The 21152-nt window shown below is 39.3% G+C and overlaps 2 protein-coding genes across 2 annotated transcripts in view; one reads left to right on the plus strand and one right to left on the minus strand.

Annotated features, from left to right (window-relative positions):
* The window catches only part of LOC124797853, a 432230-nt gene extending 425542 nt beyond the window's left edge, over positions 1–6688 (minus strand). Inside the window, exon 1 of the mRNA XM_047260921.1 lies at positions 6237–6688. The gene's annotated coding sequence lies outside the window, so the exon portion shown is untranslated. The remainder of the gene's footprint in view (positions 1–6236) is intronic.
* Positions 6689–7078: 390 nt separating this feature from the next.
* LOC124797944 (repressor of RNA polymerase III transcription MAF1 homolog) overlaps positions 7079–21152 on the plus strand; it is an 80768-nt gene continuing 66694 nt past the window's right edge. The window contains exons 1-2 of the mRNA XM_047261084.1: positions 7079–7925; positions 15441–15587. Of these exons, the coding sequence (XP_047117040.1) occupies positions 7843–7925; positions 15441–15587 (230 nt within the window). The 5' untranslated portion in view covers positions 7079–7842. The remainder of the gene's footprint in view (positions 7926–15440; positions 15588–21152) is intronic.

Here is a 21152-nt window from a genome sequence, read left to right on the forward strand (position 1 = left end):
ATGGACATCTGTAGGGTGAGTGGGCTGTACAGTCCCCATCTAACCCTGTTATGGATAGCTCGTGATAAGTGGCAAATGTGGGTTCAAGTCCTGGTTCAGCACAAATTTCCATTGGCATCATTCCATTCTACAGCTGATGGTTGTCCTTATTTGCAATTGTGAATACATTTAATGTAAAAGGAAGATTGGTTAATTAACTAAGATTTATGACAAGGTCATTAGGTATGGAACATAATCTGAGATTGGGAAATGATGGGGAAGGAAATCTACAATGCCATTTGAAAGGAACTGTCCCGGCATTTGCCCTAAGTGATGTAGCAAAATCACGGGAAACCTAAATCTGGATGGCCAGACAAGCATTTGAACTACTGTTCAGAATGGTCAGCACTATCACCTCGTAATTTATATAAGTTTACTCCCAAAACTAATTGTGTTACCAACTGCTGTTTCATTTAGCCTTACAGTCATGCATGAAACGTGGTTCATGAACTGACAGTGTAACCCATTAGCAGCAACTATTACAAAATATATGACAGGTATCAGAGGATACTCCAGATAAACCACTTACAACTACAGGAGTATAATGAAGAGCATAATCGTTCGTCATTAGCATTGGTCAAACATAATTATACATAAGAATGTGAGCCCCTACAACAAAAAAACAGCATAATAAACCTTAACAGACTTAACAAAATACAGAAAATCTACCTATGCTGAAAAGTTTGAAAAGTGTGAGTTGTCACTGCTTCTTGATGGCCTTTTACTGAGAATCAGATTACTTTTTGCCACTGACGATGTCCTCCTTTATTAGATCCAGTTCAGTACTATACACAGATAAAACAACTTTTCTACACCACAGCCTTAAAGCTTGTGTTGAAAAGACAACCATACAAGCATCCTATTGGTTTAAAGAAAATGGATTCTTGCTGAATTAAAAAACTCAGCAGATGGTTTTTATTCTAAAAGACAAGTTTCCCTCCAATGACCCAAATTACGTTCGTTTTAGGGGTCTATTTAGACGATAAATTACCTTGGGGTCAACATATAAAATTTATTGCTGGTAAGTTGTCTGGCGTAATTTACTTGTTTTGGTGATTTATGGATTGTGTATCTGAAACACGTGTCAGAACATTCATTTTTTCAATGCATATCATCTTATGGTATTATTTTATTGGTAAACTCTTTTTGTGTCCACATCTTAATATTGCAGAAGAAAGCTATAATGGTAATTTATGGTTCTTTAAATATGGCACATTGCAAACCTTTGCTTGGGGGAGGGGGGGAGAGACTGTGATAACATATACCAATGAAGTAATTTTGCTAAATGGGAAAAAGTGCAGGAAACAAACCCTGGGAAGATATGGAGGCAAAAAAGGTCATATGGACATATGGCCACAAATGTGTTCCAAAGGGAGTTGGAGATCAGGGATCTTTGATAGTGTAGGTTGCAGTGACTGAAATCACACGTGAGAACACACCAGGCAAGTGGGATTTTCTGTCTGTACCATTGGTTTACCTCCATCCTCAAGAATGCTGTGTGTTGGAGCATCATTATATCATAGCCACATTACCTTTCACACCACCAAAGGCATGTCTTCCAACAGGGGAGAGAGGGTCAGCTGCAGGAATTGCAAACATGCCTCACCTGTGAGCCATTTTGGAAGGGTGACTGGTCCCACAATTCAGTTGCCAATAATCCCCACCCACACAATAAAGCTAAACAGATGGTGATCATTAACTGCTACCATATTATGGGGATTCTTCACAGCCCACACGTGCATGGTGTGAAGATTGGCTTGTTGTAAAGGCAGACTTATTTGTAAATAGGATGTATGATAGAAACACCAGCACCTTTATGGTCTATGGAATGAACCAGCAACGAATCTGCCACTGCAGGAACAAGTCTATAGGTAAAAAACCTGCATGCCTTGTAAGTGATTCAGACAGTGATGGCTGTCAATGTTCCAAACAGTTGTCTGTCTGATCCCACACTGGAAAGCCATCTGCCCAGTGTTCATACTGAGTCAGTGTCTATACCAGGATCAAGGTCAAAGATCTTTTGTTTCCAGCTTCAAGCAGGTGTGCCAGCCTTGGAATGCCTTTTGAGCCATTTGTTCTTACGACATTTTTTGCTCCTTATCCTCTCAGTGGCTGTTTTTTGCAGTTTGTTCCTATTTAGCAAAATCACTCTGTACACTATGTTTTAATTTATACAAGAAAGAAGCTACCAGAAGCAAAGCACAGAGAAAATGTACATTGTTACAACACAAGAAGCAACAGATGCATTGATACTCCATATCGACTGTCAAAATCCATTGACAGCTATGACCTCTTCAGACACAAATTATTTAATAAGTTTTCAAAAATTACAAAAGATCTTCCTGATCACGTGTTCAAACAAACACTGCATGAATGGTTATTCTAAGATGTATAGCAATGAAATGAAATGATTGTATGGCATTATTGTCTGAAAGTCCCTATTTAGGGTTCTTTGAACACCTAGTACTAGTCTTTTTATTTCACATCAATTTGGTGACTTGCACATTGATAACAATGAAATGGTGTTAAGGGCACCTTGACACCCCGAGTGGATAAAATCTCTGATCCAGCTGAGAATCGAACCTGGGCTGCCCCCAGGGCAGTCAGCCGTACTGACCACTCAACTACAGAGGCAGACATATAAAGTTATTTATTAATTATAATATAATATAACACTGTCAATAAATAACCCACTGTAATTTTGAATTGTCAACTGCACTATACTATGTATGTGGTGTTGTCTATTGCTGTAGTGCCCTAATGACAATAAAATTATTCCATGAAGTTTCGGGATTGCAGCTGGTAATGTTGACTTCCAGCCACAATATTTCTGCTGACAATCATTCAGCCATCTTCAGATGAGTGTTTTGCATTGGAGATTTCTAGTCCACACAGCCTTCTTTATACCACAAAATGGCGTGAAGGTGCTTGCGTAAAAGCAGCTGCTACTACAGCAACCTCTGTCTGTTATACGCCCTTTTCAAATATTGCTCCACCTATGGCATGCAGGCACATATGTACTGTTATACTACATGTGCGCTATCTGTCTGAATGCGCACTTGTGGAGTTAAAATTCAGATGTAAAAGTGAATACAATCAAATGTCTGTAGACGTGTCTTTAGTCATAAAATGTTTGCTTTCTGAAGAAATTAAAGAAATCACAGGGTCCCATGGCTTCTCCAGTTGAAAGCCACCATCGTGATTAATAGTATTTTGCGCAAAACATGTTTCCACCAATTCATTAATAATCAAATCCCAGAAGGATCTCATGGAGGCCAAGAGTAATCCATAAAATGTCCTGTGGAGATATAATGCTCGGTTATGGGTGATTTACTGGGCTGCAAAAGGTGAGTGTGGCGATCATGTTCAATGCATCTTTCACACACTGTGCATGTTGCCTGACCAATGTAAGCTTTGCCACGCTAACAAGATATTCTGTAGATTCCAACCTTCTGCAATCTCAGATCATCCTTCGTCAAACCAGGAAGAGCAGAAGTCTTTGTAGGAGGGCAAAAGATTACTTTGACATGATATTTTCTTAAGAGTTTGCCTAATTTCAATGAAATATTGCCTGTGTATGTGAGGAACACCCTGGAGTTAAACTTCCTTCTCCTCCTGATCTTGTGGGATCAAGTTCCTTCATCCTTAAAGTTGTGCTGAACTGATGTGGAGAACATCAATTTTCTCTGAACACTGATTGCACGTGCAGCTGCCTTCCAGCATGCATCTTCACACCAATGTTTGGTATAAAGGCAGTGACATGAACTAGCAATCTCCAGTGCAATACACTCACCTGAAGATGATTGAATGGCTGTCCTGTATTTTCCACTGTTTGACATAATAAGCTTCATTTCTTGTACATAATTACGGGAATATAGTCAGACATTTTGAAATTTAACATATCATGTTAACATTATGCACATCAAACAATCAAAGATGCTAGTGTTATGTCACGCAAATTTAACTATGTTACTCTCTGTCTGAAAGAAATAAAACAAAGTGTATAGGTATCAATCAATTTTTTCATTAAACAGGACATTTTTTTTTTCAAATACCACTTAATTTAATGATTGTTTTTGTTTCCCATTGTAACAAGTTAGGAACATTTATGTCTTAGTTACTTGAATGACAGGTATGTATGAAAGCTAATTGTATGTAAAATTCAGGAACTAACATTTTGTTTAAATATGACAACTTTCTAACAGTTAAAGTTGATAAACAATAAAGCAAATGTTAAAACTCAAAATGAATTAAAAAAAAGGTCTTAATACTTGACAACAATATTCTGACAGATGAATAAACTGAATCTGTAAGCAAATCAAAAGCTAAGTAACAGTACTACTTGCTGGCCAATATAATGTAAGGCTAAATATGTTTATGCACTGCAAACCCAAAACATGTTACTTATTTTTCTGTTCCAAAGAACAACATCGAATTAGAAACTATCTTCATTACAAATGAATGTGGCACAATAGGGAGGCTTTCAGATATTGTGAAATTTCTGCCACACACGCAAGCACCAGAAAAAAATACAACCCATGTGTGGTCACTTGCTGAAGACAGATGTTGCAGTAAAAACATCGCATATATGCGACATGTTCAAAGGCATATGTTATTATTAGGACTATTTAAGAAAAATATCTGATGTGTTACTTTATAAAAAAGTGAAAGGAATAAGAATGTTGCATCTCTGGTACATCACATTACTACTTGTTCTACAGATCACGAACATGGCATTTCATAATGATGTGGAACACATCAGTCCAACAAAATAAATCAGTAACAACACTGCTTCAATATAAAAATATAATGTACCACTTCTATGAAAAAACATGAAAAGTACTACAGAGAAGTTTGATGTTAACAGAATCTTCATCAAGTGGTACAATGTAGCAAGCTTGAACAAAAGCTGTGAGACATCTGATCTAATCAGCCATGATTTACTGCTTATTAAACTAGATTGTTAAGGGGTCCAGCAGCGACTCTTCAAATGGTTCAAGTCTATGTTTCTGATAGACAACAGAGAGTACAAATATGTCTTTAAGGCAAGGAAAATCTTTCAGATCATTTAAAAAAAAGAATTAGCTATGGAATGCCCCAGGTTTCAATGTTAGGCTTATATACATATACAAGACTTTACAAACAATTAGATGGCAGCATATACAGGAAAGCTCAGAGAATGATCAACAGCAGAAAGTCTCAAAGACAGGGATAACACTGGTCATAAATAAGGAAAAATTGTATGAAGGGATGAATTCCAGTAATATCAGAAGTAAAGTTAGAAGCAGTATAAGTGCTGTGTTTGGGAACTACACCTTTGCACAAGCTCCAGGAAAAAAATTCCTACTCCTATGGGCGTATGAGCAATTGAGATGGGAAATGCGTCTAGAAGTTTTGAATCAAAAAACCAAGAAAATGTTTTCGTGTGTTAATTCCCTGTAGAAAGCCATACAGGGAAATATTTTAAGAATTTAAAATAATGACACTTCCTGCTTTCTGAAAACATGCCAGGAATTTTCAATGTTGAACAATCCAGTTCATTAGAACAAAAAAAAAGAAAGATGGTTTTTCAGTCACCCAACAAAAAAAAAAAACCTTTACCAAAACAGCGTATATTACCAACCCAAAATTTGCCTCCTACAGTAAACAAAAGTAAATAATCTCATACATTCAATGCAGAACTAAAACAATTTTAGACAACACATGGTCTCTATTTCACTGTAGAATGCCAGTATATGAATATGAAAAAATAAAATTATTTACATATATCGACGTTTTATTTTTTTTTCGTTAGTAATTGCTACCTACAGCAAGTATACGTATTTCAGCACACATAAAGTGCACATATTAGGGCAGTGTTATCAGTTTAATGTTTGAGCCTTACTACTTCAAGCATTACGTCTAAGAGTTTCTATTATTTAAACACAAAGCATTTTTTGGGTACACCGATAACGGTTTACCCCTGAAATATCATTGTACTCATACATACAATACCCTGACTCTGATCGTTGTCAGCATTGACACAATGATGCTCCTTGTTCATGAATGGGAAATAAAGAATATATTCTGTATCAAAGCATGGACCGGGTTCTATACGGCACCTAAAAGGTTTAATCATTTTCTTTTGTTGGGCCGCGAACAGAAAGAGTTTACGTTTTGTATCATGCATGTGTCACAAATACTAATGAATCACTGACCTGATATAGAGTTAGTAAATAAATCAACGTAAACCACCCTCTCGCCATTTCCGCAACTAACGCTTTTGGCACTGATATAAGGTATTCTGAACCATCTATTTTTGTCTACTTTTTCCCGCGTCCCAACCACCGCTACAGCTTCCACTAGTTGTTTATTTGTTTACCGTCTTGTATACAACCGGAGTGTATACATCTGAATCTGAACTTTAGCAACATATCTCGCTACGTTTTCGTTCTTCAACCATAATTACTGAAACATAATTGGCGGTGGTCCAACAGAAGACTTTGAGTTCGGTTAAAGCTGGCGACAGCCCAGGAGGCATTTAAGTCTTACGTCTTCAGCATCTGAATGAATTTCAGTAGAAGACAAGTACACAAAATTATTTACTACGAAATTCTTCGAATAAGCAGTCCCAATACTATTAAAGATACACATCTTTGTCACAAAACTACTGCGTAGAGTTTACATGTTGGGGACGAACACACAATCAACATAACCGATAATCGGATAAAATATCGCATTTCTACGCCCCATCACAAACTCCATCGTTTGCGCAATAACGCTGTTTTTGAAACCCCGTTTGACGAGAATTCCATTCGTCGCACCAACATAAAAATATTAACCGCATTTTCTGAAAATCAAATTTATGACGTTCTGTAAAAATCAGTCTCATCCGCACATTTAAAAAGAATTTATAAGCTATATTTCTGATATAACTGAATGACAAACTTCATAATCACGCCTAGATCTGGAAGAATATAACTGATTGCAAGCAATATTTCGATATGGTTGTTGGTAGCTCTAGCTGTAGCTGCGCATCAAGGCTAAAAAAAGACAACATTCGGCAGCCATTACGGTTTGAAGGTAGAAGTTGTCAAAAGTTGCCTGTTTACAAACAAAAAGTTGTTGGTTTAACGATGATGCTGTGACTGAAAACTGTGTTGTGTGGTGCTTTCCGACTAATCAATTACTTATGTTAATTTGAATGTGTAAGGAAACAATTTTGTTGTGAATTCAAAGGACTTTGAGTTTTGACAAGGACAATAGGACGCTACAAGAACAAGTCAAATTTGGACGTTTGTAGTGTTCTTCAGAAGCAGCACACGAGATGCTGTGATTCTGAAGTGCACTGAATAGTGAAGCACTTCTACAAGTATTAATTCTGTGGACTTCTGGGAAACCGACCTTTGATTTGCATTCTGCGTACTTCACTGTTGAAAGGACAGAACAGATAATCAAGAGGGAAGTGCTGGAACGCAGACAGTTTCGCTCCATTGTAATGTGCCCATTGGAAGCATCGTACAGAAAATCGAAAATAGTGAATCTGATGATTGCTTCCCATGTACCATTTCATTCAAGACGAAAAGGATACTTCAGAAATTCAAGTAGAATGTTTATAAACTCTTATTTGCTCCGAAGTCAACTTAGCCAAGGGCATTGTTGCTGAAGTGTATTCAGATACTGAGTTTTTTAAATTTTTGAGTACAAACTTGCTTGTAGTAACAAAATCAGAATACATATTTGAATGTATTTAGCGTGTTGATTTTAATCAACATCAGGAGAGAATTCAGTTTCACTGTACACTGGTCAACAATACTAACGAGGATGAAGCTGTTAGAAAGCACACGTTTCGAGGCAATCAATAGTGCACTCTGCATTGAAACTGGAGATAGTAAGATTCTTGGAAGGTAAAGGAAAACAGTTTCCTCAGTGGTTTATGTGCATTAATATTTCATATGAATTTTAATTCACTCTTGTTTTGTCGATGAATGTTTCCATGTTGACATGTTTTTTGAAATTATCTGTGAGTGTTTTTCTGTATATTTATTGACCTGTGTTTCTTCATTGCAAACCACGATAGAAATTAGTTGAAAACTGTGCGCCCCCCCCCCCCCCCCCCCACACACAGATATATTTTAAGACCATGAACGAATTGTAGCACAGGTAGCACATCAGGTTTATTATATGTCAGTATAATTGTTTTGTGTTCCTGCTTGATCTTTCCTATTTTGATCTTCAGACTAAATATATTGTTCAAAATACTTTATTTTTCCCTACTCAAAAATTATTGTGTCCTTACTGAGAAGGAGAAGTCGTATTCCACCATAACTTTAGATGATGGAATAGACACACTGTTTGTAGGTGCATTGGTTGTGTTGCAAGATAACAGGTTTCTCTAACAATGAGTACGTGACTCATTATTCCTGATTATTTATTTAAAAATAAAAAAAATAGGGATAATGGCCTAACAATAATTCCTATTAATGCAGAGACTGGGATAACTGTTATTCAGACAACACTTGAATGCCAACCTAATTCACATAAAGCTTTCTTCAGCCAAAGGTTGGTGTGCACTGCAGTGCGTTACTGGGCACAGTCCTATGAGAGGTGGTACACCCATACCTTCCCCCTGCATTTAACCAATTTACCCAACCAATTATAGGGGAATCTGCATATTCAATTTGGACTCCGAAATATGGTGCAACTTCATTTTCATCACATTAAGGAATCTTTGCCAGAGTTAAAGGGAGCTAAGAATGACAGTTAAAATCCTAGGAGTGAATTGAGATCGAATTCCAAATCTTAGGGCATGAAGTCCGACAATGAGTTGCATATGTTTTATTACATTTTGAACAGTGCTTCAGCTTTTAAGTTATATATCAATTGATGGGAAAGAGGGAGATCTCCTTGTTTATCCTTGGTATATAGGCTTGTTCGTGATCTGCCTCCCAAATTAGTTTAGAATCTAGTGAGAACACGTGTGGTCTTGTAGGTACTGGAGATGAGGAAGCGTGTCTTAGGGAAGTCTCTTTTCATTATGATTCCTGCTCCTCCTCCAAGCAATTTATAGACAGACCTGCTGACAAAAAAACTGATTTGTGATCCAATCAAGGAGTCAACATAGAATTTCAGGGGTCAAGGCTCTTACTCAGGACTTGTATTGAAATTCCTATATCCTACTGCCTGGGGCAGTCTAGCATAGCTTCTGCAAATCTCTGAGTGAGTCCTTCTCCTGTCCTTGCCCATATGAGCTGTTGACTCACATTTTGAAGGATGATGGTTCAAACATTTGCCTGGCTATCCTGTTTCAGCTTTTCCATTATTACCCAAAATCACTTACGGCAAGTGCCAAGTTAGTCCCTTCAAAAGGGTATTACTGATTTCCTTCTCTATCCTTTCCCAATCTGAGCTTGAGCTCCATCACTAATGACCTCGTTGTCAATGTTAAAGACTAGTCTGCTGTTCCACCCACCTAGGTGTAACATAATGGGATACTTTTTGTATCATTCTTCTTCAATATACAGAGTAGAGGAGTCAGTATTCCTTTGTAATAGTTCACATTAGAATCCAAGAAAAAGAACTAAGTGCCATAGTGGCTAAGGAAGCCTGCTGTCAGCACAGAGTTCAACACTGCATATTACCTTTCACCCTTGCATCTTCATAATAGATGTACAACATGTCTAGGCCCTACATAATGTGCACCACAATACTCATTGGAGGTTTGTGTATTATGCAATACAAGCCTAGTACATAAACAATTATTTGGCATCTATATTCGTTGGCGTCTCTAACTCCCATGCAAAATGTCACATTCCAAAGCATCATACACCTTGGGGTACACTATAGATTAGTGTATCACCACAACTAAGGTTTCGTGGGGAGCTACAATCACACTACAGCTGAACATTATACCATTCCATTATGAGTTGTAATGTTTGTTGGATCAGAAGGTCTTGCAAGAGTAGGAGGAAGATTAACTAGAAGTCAGGGACAGGAAACTAGTGGAGAAAAACTAGTGTTCCCTGTGACATTCTCCTCCAAGGATTGCATAGAAGTGCAAACTTTTATCTGGCTCTACGTAGGTTGTTTGTCAGTAATATTGTGTTTTGCTCAGGCATTTTGATTGGTTGGTTCACCAGTTAACTTAGGAGATACCTATATTTAGGAGGTGCAAGTTCATAATCCTACCTGCCTGCTCAGGCATTTTGATTGAGGTGTTTCATGAGTTCCCTAAGAAAATTTCAGAACAGTTGTCTCTGTGATGCTGTCTGTGTTCCTCCTTGATCCTTTCTGTTAAGCTAGTGCTCTGTATCTTAATGACATTTATTTTGTTGGGCCATGAATTCAGTTGCTTGTAGTGACAGAAGTATTTCAGCTTGCCACAGTTTTAACAGTTCCATCTTGTATTCTGCCAGAGACCAGCTGTTTATCTGGTTAGAGTTATGACTATTATTTTAACTGAAATCAGTGTGTTATACATTTTAAAATTTGGTGTTATCTGAACCTCGGCCTAACTCTGTATTCGAGATTTTATTATGTTGAAGAATGGCCAGCTCATCCAATTTTAGTTTCAAATTGAGCAAGTTGGCGTAGTGGTTAACATAATTGACTTTAACCCAGTGAGAACTACATTCAAACCCTTGTCCAGTTACACTGATAGTTTGCTTGAATCATGTAAGGTTAGTTGTGCAATGGTTTCTTAAGCAAAGCAACAGCCAGTTCCTTCCTTCATCCTTGTCAAGTCTGGCCACAATATTTACAGGACACCGAACTCTTTATCTTCCATTTCTTTTTTGTATAGTGATCACTGAGCAATATGTGTGTATGCTTACTTTCTGTCTTAAGTGTGCCATAGAAACAGCCATGACACTCATCAGTAAACATTGGACGATGTTTCAAAGGACCACAAAACTTTCATGTGTGCCTTCCCCAACCCCATGTACCATATCTTTTATTGTAGTTAATTTCCTCATTTGAGTTGACACATACGTGTAATATATGATCATACCTTGTACAGAAGGACAATACATACGTAATAAAGCCGTGCAGTGTTTGTACCAATATTGTGATTTGTGGCTGTTTACAACAGTGTTTTCTCATTTTTTTCTGTCATTCTGCCAGAATTTTGCCTGTCAGTAAGTACGTACACTGACGGATACCTGACGCAGCTAACTTGGGCCAGCAGTTAGCAGCTCTGGCTCATTCACATTTTTGCACCACAGCTGCCACAGACTGACAATTACTGTTGAACATTTAAACCTTTTGGAGAACTACTGCTTTAAACTATAGTTTGCCGTTTTTATTCCACTGTGTTGAAATAAACTCTTGGACCTCCATTCCTATAGCTAGATGTGTTAACCGCTTGACCATGATGCCTTTGTTTGGTCATCTACATATTGCAGTTTTTGAATTATGTTAATTTGATCTTTATACCTCTGCTAGTACACCATCCCTTCCAGTCAGTTCCCTGGTGTGTTAAATAAATAATAAAATAATATAATAGTAATCCATTTCACAAATCTTTTGTAACCTTGACATCAATGGTTTGTTCCTGTCTGTTCATGGGTTCAGTAACGTGGTCTATTTGATTATTCTAATACTTGTTGGAAGTGTAGTCTTGTGAAGTAATTGCTAAGAGATTATCAACATGAGTAACAACTGAAACACTGACTCTGTCCTTGAACCATATACCATTTGTGATCAATGGTTGATGTGTGAAAATTTCTGATAATTTCATCTGTGCTTTACATCATGTGTGCCATGTCTGCATCATTTCCTGTGAGAATTTTAACATTATGATCCTGAATTTTATGAATTTCGTATTCAAAAATTTTAAGAAAGTGCTCTGGGTGCTCACTCCCCCCTCCCCACTGCCACCTGCCACCTTTCAGATCAAAATGCTGAGAAATGATGTTATGGTATTCATAATTTTGGAGAAAAGGAGCTCATTCACTGAATAACAGAATGGTTGAATCAACATGCTCAAACTTGCTAGCATTCGGAGTAAACACACACACACACACACACACACACACACACACACACACACACACACACATACCTGTGCCTCTATATTGCGCGGGCTGGACACAGAATGCCAGCATTAAATTTTGGCAGATGGACTAGGATGGGATAGGGGTTGTGTCAGGTGAGGTGGGTAGAGGGAGAGAGAGGTGGGAAGCAGGAAGAAGGGTTGGGGTTGGGTCGTTAGTGGTTCGGAAGTAGGCATTAGAGTTGCTGACTGGAAGGGCGGGAGGGAAGGGTGACACGAACACAGACTAGGCATGTGCCACACGGGTACTGGAGCAGTTGAGGTGCAGTGCACTATGTAGGTGAGATGGAGTTGTAGATTGGGAGGGGTGGCAGGACAGAGGAAGGAGAAACTGGTGGGTGAAGTCCAGGAAGGTAACAGGAGCAATGCATATATTGTAAGGATAACTTCAGTCTGCATAGTTTTGAAAAGCTGATGCCAGAGGGAGGGATCCAGATGGCCCTGGTTGTGTTGCAGCCATTGCATTTGAGCATGTTCTGCCCAGCTGCATGTTATGCCACTGGCTGGTCAACATTGTTTGTTCGATAGATGAAATGGCTGCTTTCACAGGTGGCCTTGCCTCTGATATAATAAGATAAGCCTATGACAGGACTGAAGTAGGAAGTGCAGGGTGGATGGATTGTGCAGCCCTTACACCTGGATCTTCCACAGGGACATGACCCCTGTGGCAAGGGGTGAACCGTGATGTTGTGTAGGTTGGGCAGATGGCTGAATACTACTTTAGGGGGGGTTGAGAATATCTGTGGTAGGACGTCCCTTGTTTCTGAGCATGATGATAGATAATCAAAGCCCCAGTGAAGGATATGTTTCAGTTTTTCCAATCCAAAGTGATATTGGGTGATTTTGGGCGACGGGGGTGTTCCTTCATAGCTAATTCTTTGGGATGGTGGTAGGATTAGCAGTGTGTGAGCATATGGCACAGGAAATCTGTTTGCAGACTAGGTTGGGGCTAGTTCCTGTCTGTGAAGGCCTCCGGGAGACCTTCAGCATACTGAACAAGGGAATTCTCATCACAGCAGATATGCCATCCATGGTTGGCTAGGCAGCATGGGAGCGATTTTTTGTGTGAAATGGGTGACAGCTGTCGAAATGCAGGTAGTGTTGGTAGTTAGTGGGCTTAATTTGGACAGAGGTGTAGATGGAGCTATAAGAGATGTGGAGGTTAGTGTTCAGAAAGATGTCACGTTGGTTTGAGGAAGATCAGGTGAAGTGGGTGGGAGAGAAGGTGTTCAGGCTTTGGAGGAATACGGATAAAGTGTCGTGGCTCCAAGTCCTGATCATGAAGATATCATCCATGAACCTGAACCAGATAATGAGTTTATGGTTTTGGGAGGCTGGGAGGGTTTCCTCTAGTAGGTGTTCCACGAAAAAGTTGGCATAGGAGGGTGCTATGAGCATGCCTATGGTGGTTACACTGATTTGTCACTATACCTTCCTCTCAAAGGAGAAGTAGTTGTGTGAGAGGATGTACTTGGTAAGGTGTAAGAGGAATGAGGTAGTGGGCATGAAGGACATTGGGAGAGTTAGTGTTTGATAGGGACAAGGCAAAGGGCATGAGGGATATTGGTGCATACGGAGATGGCATAAACTGTGATGGGATGGGGATGGTGAAGAGTAAGTGAAGGAGTGGTTACTATGTTTGATGTTGAGAGGCTAGGTTTTAGGCAGTTGGTTGGAGATGTTAGTCAGTAATAGCAGAAATTCTGTCAGTAGGAGCACAGTAACCAACTATAATGAAGCATCCAGGATTTTTGTGTTTGAAGACTTTGAGGGGCCTGTTGAAGGTGATTGTCATTGGGATAAGGAGGAAGGGACTCGAGGGAAAGCTTCTGTGATGAGCCTAAGGATTTTCGTAGGGATTGGATGTTAATTTGGACTTCTGGTATTGGGTCAATAAGGCAGAGTTTGTAGATGGAGGAGTCAAGGCAGTTGACGGAAGCCTTCCTTTGGGTGGTCACTGCGACTGATCGCGGCAGCCGTGGGGCCTTTGTCTGCAGAGAGGATGTTGAAATTAGAATCTGTTTTGGGGTTTTGAATGCATGTTCTTTTTTCTGTTGGATGTTAGTATAGTCAGGAAGGATCCTGGGGAAAGATGAGGAGGCCAGGTTGGAGGTAAGGTATTGCTGCAGCGTGACCAGAGAATGGGTAGGTGGTTGGTTGGTGTTATGAACAGGGAGTGGTAGGGTTCAGTGTAAGGAATTTGTCTGGGTTCAGCTCGAGGGAGTGGTAGCAAGGAAATGTTCCCACTGTAAGGATCAGGTGGAGGAGAGCAGGTCGTTGATGCATTCCCTTACATAAGCAACGTACACAACACATTGCTCCATCCCTATCCCACTTCCACTCCAAATCCCCAGCCACAGGTGTCATATCCTGTGGACGACTCAGGTACAAGACCTGCGTAATCCACTCACTCAGCATTTCCTAGTCCAGGCATATTCCAGGCTTATCTTATCCCATCAGAGGAAGGGCCACCTGTGAAAGCAACCATGTCATCTACCAGTTCTGCTGCAATCACTGCGCAGCTTTTTATGTCGGCATAATAACCATCCAGCTGTTTGCCTCGAATGAATGGCCACTGCCAAACTGTGGGCAAGAACAGTGTTGACCATTCAGTGGCTTAACATGCTCAAATTCAATTTCTGCTTCACAACCAGGGCCGTCTGAACCCTTCCCCGATACCAGCCTGTGTGAACTACACAGATGGGAGTTATCCTTGCAACATTTGCTTCACTCGCATAACCCTCCTTGCCTCAGCCCATTCCTGTTCCACTGACCTGTAATCCCCTCCCAGTCCACGCCTACACGTCATCTCCATCGTGTGCGACACCTCACCTGCTCCAGTACTCATGTATCACAGGCCTAACCTGTACACCTGACACCCTCCCCTCCCACAGTTCCAGCCTGTATGCCTGCTGCATCTAGCAGAGCTGCTAGCTACCCATCCCCAACCTCTGTTCCTGCCTCCCTCCTCTTTCTCTCTTAACCCACCCCACCTGCCACAACCCCCACCTCACCTTAATCCATCTGGTGAAATGCAATCTTGATGTTGTGTGCCCAGCTGGCACAGTGTAGGAGCACAGGAGTGTGTATGGAGGGGGGGGGGGGGCATGCTCTAGCTCAGGATATTCCATATTCAAAAAGTAGCAAATTTTCTTTCTCTTTTGCTTGTTGGCAACTCAGTGCTTCTGCTGTTCAATGAGTGGTCTCTTTACCTGTAAGTTATTTACATTCTGCATTAATTTTCCATACTACATTCACTATTTTATGAGCTGTATGCTGATTTAATTGTGAATAAACTAGTATAGTATCAGTGTAACCTCTGAAATTTATATGGTTAGGAATGCCAGTTAAAGTAATTCAATAATTTCAGGATTGAAAGTTATTCCTGCAAAATGGCGGGAAATGCAAAACAATTGTACAAAAGGTACAGAGCAGAAACAGGAGCACCAACTGATCTGCAGGCATTGTCTCCACCACAAACATCATTGGGAGTTTCACCAGGACAGTGCCAGTACAGGTATTCCAGTAGCGGAATTTCTGCTATTTGCCTATTTTCAACATGTTTGTGATTGGTATGCAGTTGTGCTGTGTTGTTAATTCTGGGAAGTTTTGCCCTTATGGCTTATAGGTCTTGGGTGTAATTGTGAAAGCAAATGAGTATTTGTCTGTAACAGGGTTTTCAGGCTGTGTATCCTGGCTCTCAAGGGCATAGTAGCCTTACAGGAGGGGTGTCGCAGTATGTACATAAAAATAATATTTTGGTGTTTTCTGAGTAAATGAATAAGCGTAGTATCGATCAGTTTGAAGGTTAGTTTTGTCAGATGCAGATCGTTTTTGATTATTGCCTGTGCCTGTGATTTGTCTTTCTCTATCAAAATGGACAATTTTTTTGAAATATGAGTACAGTGTTACATGCAGTTTACACACGTCAGCAAATTTCATGGAGATCTTGCTTCCAAGCGTGGTATCTCAAATGTTCTATGTGGTTCAAAAGACATGAAAAGACGAAACTGAAGGAAGTATGATGACCATTAATTTTGGTTTTATGTGTACTACTGTTGGGAATGAAGAATGGGCATACTGTATCATACGTATCAAAATCGTAGCTACTGAAGGCATGCTTTCTAATAAAATGAAACAACATGTGGAGTTAAGTCACAATAGTTGGTGAACAAACTCTGAGAATACTTTTCCCACAAGGTCTTTTCATTTCCTTTTTCTTTTCCCCCTAAAAAGATCTTACAAAACAGGGTACAATTAATACAAAGACTCTTCTTTTATCTTAATGTTGCCTATCATGCAGGAAAGAGTAAGCCAGTTCACATCATAGTGGAAGACCTTATTTTAGCAGCTGCTCTTGACATGAAGAGTCAGTTGCCAAACAAAAGGCAAGTGTGATTTTGTCAGACAAGACAATTAGCCATTTAATATTCAATGTGGCTGTTGGCATTAATGATCATGTGATTGTAAAGCTCAAAGGCAATGTTGATATCGCTATTGAGTTGGATGAAGCTACAGACAACCACACCGAAACTCATTGAGTGTGTTACATGCAGTTTATACATGCCAGCAAATTTCATGGAGATCTTGCTTCCAATCAGTAAATAATTCTTGGAACAAAGGCAGCAGATCTGTTTCAAATATTTACTACACTCTTTATGGAAGAAAACAACTTTTAATTGGGAAAATTGTGTAGGTGTGTTTACAGATGGAGTCCTTAGCGTGGCTGGCTGTTATGCCGGATTGCGAGCTCTGATTTGCAAAGAGGCTCCTACTGCAGGAGCTTCTGCAGAAATGTTTCTAAGAGGTGGCAATATTCAAAAGTTTAGTTTGAAAATATGTCGTGCCTCAAGAATTTGACAAGAACTACACAAAACTTGCTGTATCTCAAAAGGTTGATTGTTATCTACGTAGTATTTTTAGGGTAGATTACTTTGGTACCTAAGCAGTAACCATATTTAAGTAGTATTAGTGTTATTAATAGGAATACACATACCACCTTTTTCATCCAACAATATGAAATTGTATCCTCATATAATTAAATTCAAAATATCCAACGAGATACGAAATAAAACTAGAAATCATTTACAAAATAATTTCACACTTTCGTAATATTAGGTTGAAAGTGACAATTGAAAATCTAAAATAAGAAGAAAGGTGAGAGTAGTTAGCAAAATCTTGCTGGAGTTTAACAAAAATCCCACTGTTTGAAATGGAGAAACATGGAATAAACTTTCAAAAAGACTTCTCAACTTTGATTCCATCTATAATAATTTGTTTGCTTGTAAAACGTCACAGCTGTTCATGTTAATGGATTTGTTGCATTGCTTTCATGACAGTTGACTGACCTAACTGAAGTTGAACAAAATGTGTTTTGAAAGCCTCATTTCTTTGGGTTAGTTTGGTAAAGTGTAATGTTGAGTCAATATATGACAAAGTGAATGTGGGAAATCTCCTGGATCACTCTTAGATTGACTGGTAGAGTCAGTTTTTAACACCCTATGACTGCACCAAGACAATCCTCACCTCTTGAGTTTGTCATATTGTAGTGTAGTGTGTTAACAGGAATGCTGAATTCTTGTAATTGTGACTGTTATGGTGCTGTATTGCATCCATGGGGTTAGAGAAGGTTCCAGTCCTGGTGAGCACATTTTTTCGATCTGTAAGTTTCACAGTGTTTTTCCCCCTCATATACCACATAAAGGTTGTATTTTCTTTTTTCGACTGATGTATTTGGATTAAGTATACTTCTGCACACCAACAATATAGCAAGGCTAGGTTCTTTCCAGTGTACTAAAATAGCTCTGTTGTGCAAAACTTTATGCAGACTCAGAAAGCCATCATGGGTTTCATTTTTCCCACAGATAAAAGTTAAACTACATTTGTGATTCCGTTTTGCATCAAATGAAGGAAGCATTTTTGTTACTGCTACCATGTTTACGTGTTGAGAATCGATGATGTAATCTGTGTGCCAGTGTGTTAGACTGGTTCCTTTCTGTATGTTAGCGAAGGCTGAGCGAGAAAGTGATAAGTAGTTCATTTAAATTAACTCGGTGGTTACATTCTGATGTATGTACAGGAATAAGTTGTGCAGCATAATTGGATCAAAGAGCCTTTCAGTACAGAACTTCAGTCAGTACTTAACCACTGAATAACACGAGCAACTTTTTGATATTTCTACAAATTCCACCTTCAAACTGAATTTTGTTTCGTCGTCATTGCTTATGTTTTGGGTTGGTAGAGCAGGAGTATCTAGTTGATAGAGCAGGAGTATCTACAAGTAGGTAACAAGCCCCTGAGTTGAGTTTTGCTACTTTTTACAACATCCTGGTGAAGTGAGGTAGAATTTTTAGCATTGTCAGTCAACGTAAAATATAGTCACGAATGAATATAGAGAAAAAGATTAACACTAAAGGGGGAAAAGTTACATTGCTACTATACCATCATACGTTTTACTACTCCATATTTTATTCAAAGGAGTAATATTTTATAGTTTACCCACTAGTTAATTATAAGTTCTACAAAGGTACATAACATACAAATAAGTACAAATTGTCCTGTTGTACATCCTATACTGACAGTACCAGATTGGCAGGAACCACAGATTGGTACAAACTGCTGTCATACATTTTATGAGCGTTTAGTAATCCAGGGTTCAAGAACTGATGATAAGAACAGAGCTCATCCTTCACATTGATTTCATTGCAAGAATAAACAGTAATTAAGATCTGTTGTGTCAGTGGTTAATATAGAAATAACTACTATTATTTTATTTTTTGAAAGTTAAGTACTATACATTCTGTCGAACGTTGATTTATGGTAGATAAACTTATAGGCCATGGAATTCTGTTGATTCAGTATGTTACTTAATATTTTAAGTGATTGCTGTATGTTTCGCATTATAGTAGCAATCAGTATCAAAGCTATATGACAAAATTACTATCATTTTGAGGTAAAATTATGTCAAACTTTATACGATGCTCAAGTTACTCAACAGCTTATAAAGTTTTGCTAGTTAATTACGACACCATTTCTTTAAGAAAAGTGCTTTTGTTCTCATTTCAGTTGCAGTTATGCCTTTTTCTTTGTTATCTTGAATGAGTGTTATTTGGTTAATCAACAACAATTTTAAGTGTTTTCTGTATGCCCACTTTTGTTTCTGCTTTCATCCATTTATAGGGTCTTTTGGAACCCTGAATCCCTCTTGCAATTGAGAATGCATCACATTGCCTTGTCCATTTTTCATGCCAAATTTTGGCTTCTTTACCTCCCCATTGGACTACCACCTTAGCGTGGTGGGGAGGTTTGTGAGCCTCTGTGATCCGAAGAGCTGTGCTGGCGGGAGCATAAGCTCCTGGTAGGGTCACCCATGCCAGATTGGTCTTCCGGTGAGGGGCCAGACAAAGTGTAGTCCACCATCCTCATTGAGTTTCAATGCGCAAACATCTTTTGCAACACATTATCCGTTATGGCATTTTGAATGCCAAGGATTTTAAAACTGTCTGCTTCCAATTTGTGCAGTCGTCAGTCAGTTCACTTATAAATTCCTTTTGAAACAGATGTAGATTCTCTCTCTTTGGCTTTATGACCTCAATAACAATTTATCATTGTTTTCAACTTCAATTCAGTTTTAAAGAAGTTTAAAAAACAGTTGAATATATATTGTCACATAGAGGAAGGTGTAAGTAGATGAATGATGAACACTAACTTCACTTAATGAAGGTTTATTCAGCACTTGCACATACAAGTGCGCGGAGCGAACTGCCTCCAGCCAGAACACGTACGGTATATATTCAGCTAAAGAACATTCCAGTATAATGCTTTTTCCTATTTGTGGATACTTCTAGAAAGTACTTGAACCGAATATAGAAATTAAAATTTTTCATTTCAGGTGAGTTTTGAACTCACGACTCAACATGCAACATTCTAGTATCATAATCACTACACTACGGCGACTGTGTTACTCGGCTTCTTCTGCGGCATTGCTCCCTCCTTAAGAGAACAGCGTCTTGGTGTTACGTCTTCCTAGTCCGGGAACGATCATCGGTCCTGCATACTCCGACTCCCGATGCTTGGTGTTCGCCCTGGGGGTGATCTTGTTAGAACATCCGTTGCCACTATGTTTTCGTTACCTTACTGATTGTTGCCTGTCACTGGAGCTTCCAATTTACCCTGGGTTGCAGGATCCTTATAGGGCTTCATTCGAAGGATTAGGACCATGTTTCTGATCTTTTGTCATTTTGAGTCTAGATTGAAATCTTCAACTTCATAAGATTGAAATCTTCAGCTTCATAATTAACATCAGGAAATGGTCTTACAACCTTATAAGGTCCAAAGTAGTGCCTGAGGAGCTTCTCAGAAAGACCAACCTTCCGAACGGGAGTGAAGATCCAGGTCACCGGGCTGGTAGACAACACGGCGTTTGCTTGCGTCTTACCTTTGGCGATCATTTTCTTGAGCCTGCAGCATGGGGAGTTGAGCTAACTGCTGAGCTTGCTCAGCTCTGGTTAACACCTGGCCGATGTAGTCGTCGTCCATGTCATCAGGATGTAACGGAAAAACAGTGTCCATCATCATCGTCGCCTCACACTGATGCACCAAGAAAAATGGTGTAAATCCTGTGGTGTCTTGTCTTGTTTGGCGGTGTAGTAGGCATGTCACAAAAGGTAGCACCTCATCCCAGTTGCTCTGCTCAACATTGACGAACATTGATAGTATGTCGGCCAAGGTCCTATTACGGCGTTCAGTGAGCCCGTTAGTTTGTGGATGGTAGGCAGTCGTCATGTGATGAGTAGTGTTGCACCAACGGTTTATCTCTGTCACAGGATTCGATTGAAAAGCTGTCCCTCGATCCGTAATTAACAACCTTGGGGCAAAGTGTTTTAATTCAATGTTTTCTACAATGAATTTGGCTACCTCGAATGCTTCGGCTGTTTTCACAGCTTTTGTAATGGCATAGTGTATCAGATAATCAGTGCAAACAATAATCCATCTGTTGCCACTAGCAGACGGAAATCGTCCGTGGAGATCAATCCCAACACTCTGTAAAGGCATTTTGGCTGGTGGAATTGGTATGAGTCGG

The sequence above is a fragment of the Schistocerca piceifrons genome, chromosome 5, assembly GCF_021461385.2.
Source record: "Schistocerca piceifrons isolate TAMUIC-IGC-003096 chromosome 5, iqSchPice1.1, whole genome shotgun sequence".
NCBI lineage: Eukaryota > Metazoa > Arthropoda > Insecta > Orthoptera > Acrididae > Schistocerca > Schistocerca piceifrons.